The 5,025-nt window shown below is 37.8% G+C and overlaps 1 protein-coding gene across 1 annotated transcript; it reads right to left on the bottom strand.

Moving 5' to 3' along the window:
• Nucleotides 1-1,784: 1,784 nt before the first annotated feature.
• Nucleotides 1,785-2,147, bottom strand: LOC111907529 (uncharacterized). The gene has a single exon (XM_023903329.1). It carries the CDS (start codon nucleotides 2,145-2,147, stop codon nucleotides 1,785-1,787), a length of 363 nt encoding a protein of 120 aa, XP_023759097.1.
• Nucleotides 2,148-5,025: the final 2,878 nt, after the last annotated feature.

Genomic DNA, 5,025 nt, shown 5'->3' with positions numbered 1-5,025 from the left:
AAAGATTCTGATAGCTTCAAGACGTGCAACAAGGGCGAAGGTCTCATCATAATCAAGGCCTTCAATCTGTGTAAATCCTTTAGTTACCAATCTTGCTTTGTTTCGAATGATGACTACTGCATCATCTAACTTGTTGCGAAACACCCATCTAGTACCAATAATGGGATGATTCTGAGGAGGAGGGACGAGAGACCAAACTTCATTTCTATCAAATTCGGCTAATTCTTCTTGCATGGTTGTGATCCAATCAACATGTTTGAGTGCTTCTTTGACGGATTTAGGTTCAAAGATTGATATAAATGCCGACAACTGACATTCATTTTGAATACTTGTGGCAGATCGAGTTTGTACACCAACATTTCGATTTCCTATCACTTGGTTCGGAGGATGATTCTTGGTCCAAACATGTAACCTTGGGAGTTCTTGTGCAGCCGATGATCCAAAATCAACAATGGGGTTGAGTTGCTCCTCCTGAATAGTTTGAACATGTGGATGATGCTCCCCATGAACTTCTGAATCAGATAGGTTGACATCATCTTCAGGATGGAATTCAAATAAGTTTGGATCATCATCGATGTTAATAGGACTGGAATCATCAAAATCAGTAGTTGCATCTTGAAATCCATCCACATTTGATTCAAGGGAAGAGTGACCATTCTCCCCCTCAACCTGAGAAGGTTGAAATGGTTCGTAATCAAATGGATGAAGACTTGGTGTTGGACCGGACATGTTTTGAGAGACCGGGGCTTTGGACATAGTGGATCTTATTTGAGATTCCGAATTAAGAGCCGTGTCTGAAGGTCTAAACAAGGTCTCAAAGTCAACTTCAAGGATTGTTTGCTGGTTCGGACATCCTGGAGCTGGAGCATCGGACTCCATAATGTGAGTTGTAACATGAGTTGGGCCAGAATTCCAAACAAAGTTGTCAACAAAGCTAACATCAAAGCTTTCTTCCAGAACACGAGTTCTTCGATTAAGAACCATGTAAGCCTTTGATTTAGAAGAGTATCCAAGGAAGATGGCTTCATCAGCTTTAGATTGGAACATGGTAAGTTGATCACGGTTGTTCTTGATGAATCATCGACATCCAAAGATGTGAAGAAAATAGATGTTGGGCTTCCGACCATTCATGGCTTCATATTGTGTCATGTTGAGGCGACGATTGATGATGCTTCTATTATGAGTAAAAGATGCCATAGAGACAGCTTCAGCCCAAAGATAGAGTGGAAGATTTGCAAAATTGAGCATAAATCGAGCAGTTTCAACAAGCGTTGTATTGAATCTTTCAACAACACCGTTCTGTTGTGGAGTGTAAGGAGCATAGACGTTGTGATCAATTCCTTTCTCGGTGAGGAAATTCTCAATGGTTCCATTAGAGAATTCCAAACCATTATCACTTCCGATTCCTCGAACTGAAGTTTGATGAAGACTTTTATTCCTTTGATGAACTTGATGATTTTAGTAGTTGTTTCGGATTTTTTCCTAAGGACGAAGACCCAAGTGAACCTTGTAAAGTCATCAACAATCACAAGGATGTATTTCTTGTGAAGTAGACTCTCTATAGTTGAGGGTCCACATAAGTCAATGTGAAGAAGTTCCAATGGTTCAGAGATTGATTTTTCAATGATGACATGATGACCCTTCTTCGACTGCTTACCACACACACATGTAGCACATAAATGATCATTTTCAAACTTGAGGAGCAGTAGTCCTCTCACCATTTCACCATACGCAAGATCATTCATGTAGCAAAAGTTTAGATGAGCAAGTCTTCGATGCCATAACTAGTAGACGTCAGGAATAGCTTTTGAAAGAAGACACAATTGAGGTTTGCCAATGATCATGTTGATGTCAAGCGGATACATGTTCTTGTTGCGAATGGACTTAATCAAGCATTCTTTTCTATCTTCAAACATTACGTAGCTATGTTTCTTGCAAAATTCAACATGTCGATTTGAGTTAGTGAGTTGAGCAACACTTATCAGATTGTGCTTCAGGTTAGCTATGTAGGCTACATTTGAAATAGAGAAGTTTCCATTGGTGAGGATTCCATAACCACGAATTGGAGAGTTGGAGTTGTTGCCATATGTTATGTAACCAACATTTGGAGAAAGTTTGAGATCTTGCAGAAAGTCTTTCTCCCCCATCATGTGCGTGGAGCAAGCACTATCAATATAGCATATTGTCTCTTCCTCCAAAGCGCAGAGTGCCTGCAAAATGAGTGAGTGGTGGAGTTTTTAGGCTCTATCTTAGGTTTTGGAACAAGGGACCGAGTCTTGGGTTTTGGTAGTGATTTTTGAGAAATAAATGGTTTTGAACATTTGTTCTGAGATTCCTTTGGGAACAAGCAGAATGACATGGTTCTTTCATCTATCCAGTAGTTATATTCAATGATAGGAGAGTTCGGAACAACTTTCTTTGGACTTTTAACTTCTGGAGTAGTGAAAACTACCTTGGTTGCCAGAGTGATTGTTTCATCAATACGAGTCTTAACTTTCTACACAAGGTTTTGTTTTGAAGATTTTGAAAGATTTGTTTTCTTAACATCATTTTGTTGGCTTGATGGCACATTTGATTTTGAAAGTCATGGTTTGAAAATTGTACCATAAGATTTTGCAATGAAAACAAATGAAACAGTCCGAGGAGGGATGTTTCGGGCAAATTTGGTGCTTACACTTGACTTTTCATGAGTGGGACTGACCACTTTCTTTTGTTCTATAGGACTTGGAGGATTTGAGGGTCTTTTAAGGATCTTAGTGGGTGTGAAGGAGTTTTGAATATGGGTTGATGAATGTGAGTTCCGAGATACACTCTTTTTGGAGTTCTTGACGAATCTTAAGTTATGTCTTGTCTTAACTTCCTTTTTGTGTGCATTTCGAGCTTCCATTTTAGGATCTACAATATCCTTCCTATTTAACATTGGTTTTCTTTGGATTAAGATAAAGATTTAGAAGTGTCTCCTACTGAGGGATTATTGAACACATGCTTTGTCACACCCCCGAACCAGACGGCGGAAACGTCCGAGGGCTGTCGTGACTTAATTGAATACCATAACATTGAATATATATGAAATATAACATCATTCGTCACCATGCATTAATATAGTACAACTGATAAAGTTTACACTGATTACATTGTCTTAGCATTACATTCCCAAAAATAAATTGTTCGGTTCATAGATAAACAAACTGCAAGCCATCACTGAGTACATTTTCCTTCGGTTTACTTGTTACCTGAGAATACAAGTATTTTGAAAAACGTCAACATATGAAATGTTGGTGAGTTCATAAGCGGTATTTGAAAAGCAATGTTTTGTATTATTTTGAAAACCACTAGAAAATCCGATATTTTCTGAAAAGAGTTTATGAAAAAGTTTGTGAAGATCCATAAGTATGCTTGTTTGTTTCTATAGTTGTAAAAAAAATTGTTTATTAAACTTGTATACATTTCGAAACCATATGTATTGAAAAACCCTAGGAAAACCCGATGTTTTCCTAACACTTTGAATTCCATGTAGTTGTTGTACCATCGCGGCGTGTGAAGTCATTGATTCCAGGCGATGTCGGATTATTGCGCATGGTGAATTGCTATAAACACGCGTTACGCAAACGACCCATTTACAACTATACTAACGATCCCGTAGGCGTCGTCCGTACTATTCACGTAATCGAACCGCCCTGAGTTCTTGTAGTCCCACATCCGAAGAGAAAGAGGGCACGAAGACCTCGATAACTCCGTTAGTCGGTTGGGGATAAAAAAGAGTGCGAAGGGCCCTTGACCCGACTCGCATTAGAATAACCGACTTTACTAGCAGTACCAGAGGACCCTTGGGGACCAGTAGTATAAAAGCCATTGAATGTCCTTTTACGCTGTGTTGGATCATGTAAGACCCAACAACTCGTAAGGTTGAAGTCTTCGGGCCAAAAGATTAGGTCATTGGGCTAGCTAGGCCCAACAAACAAGATTTTACACTTTGGGGCCCAAAGATGGTGCGCCGACGTCTGTGCACTCTCACGTGTGTATTGAATTCCCAAATGTTACTTGTATGAATTGAGTTATCGTCGTGTTAGTAGTTTCGGGTTGTTATTGATTCGAGACCGAATCAATTCGTTTAAGAACGATTTTTGGTATTGTTGTGTATCGTATTTCGTCGGTAGTCGCGGTGCCAATATTTGATCACGATGGGTGTATTGAATTAGCCTTGAAAATTTTTCTGTTTTCAGCCCCTCTTTATTTTGTAAATTTACTTTTTCAACCCTTTGCATAAATAAATTTCCGGTTTAGTCCTTAAACTATTTTTCTTGGCATTTTAACATCAAAACTTATTGGAATTGATATTTTTCAGCACATTTTTAGTTGAAAACAGTTTTAGTCCCTGAAAATACAGTTTTCTCGGTTGTAACCCCTTTTTTTTGCAGTTTTTACAATTTTGGCCCAAATTGGAAAATTTTTGCAACTTTGGTCCTTTTTAATTTTGAAAATCATTTTAAACCTTAGAAAAGGACTTGGAACACTAGTAGTCCACTATTTTACAGAAAAACACAGTTTTGGCCCTTCAAAACAGAAAATTTCACATATTGGGCCCTATTGGGCCAAAAATGCCATTTTTAGCCCATTAAGCTTGAAATTTATATTTTTAATCCTCCAAAAGAATGTATTTCCAGAAAACACTTTATTGAAACTGTTTTGACTCATCTCACCCATCAGAATTCGTAATATGTCGTTTTGGGCCCTTTAACTTTATATTTTTAACATTTTGTGTCCAAAAATTAAGTTTTTAGCCCAAGGAAGATGTTATTAAGCCACTTAACTATTTTTCTTGAAATACTTTGTATGTAGAAATATAATTGATGCTAGTATCATTTAACATAAAGTATATCTCGATTTTTAGGGGCTTATGACTAGATCCAACATCATAATCACACAAAAACACACATATAAGCATACAAATCATACAAGGCATACAAAATACATATAGATCTACACTTTCACTTGTATTCCCCCCCTCCATAAAACTTATAAAAC

Source organism: Lactuca sativa, chromosome 6 (assembly GCF_002870075.4).
Source record: "Lactuca sativa cultivar Salinas chromosome 6, Lsat_Salinas_v11, whole genome shotgun sequence".
Classification (NCBI taxonomy): Eukaryota; Viridiplantae; Streptophyta; class Magnoliopsida; order Asterales; family Asteraceae; genus Lactuca; species Lactuca sativa.
The sequence above is the reverse complement of the archived record's forward strand: the minus strand, read 5'-3'. Positions and strand labels throughout refer to the sequence as shown.

Excerpts from the sequence above, each read along its gene's own strand:
- LOC111907529 (XM_023903329.1), bottom strand. The coding sequence starts at position 2,147 with ATGGGGGAGAAAGACTTTCTGCAAGATCTCAAACTTTCTCCAAATGTT.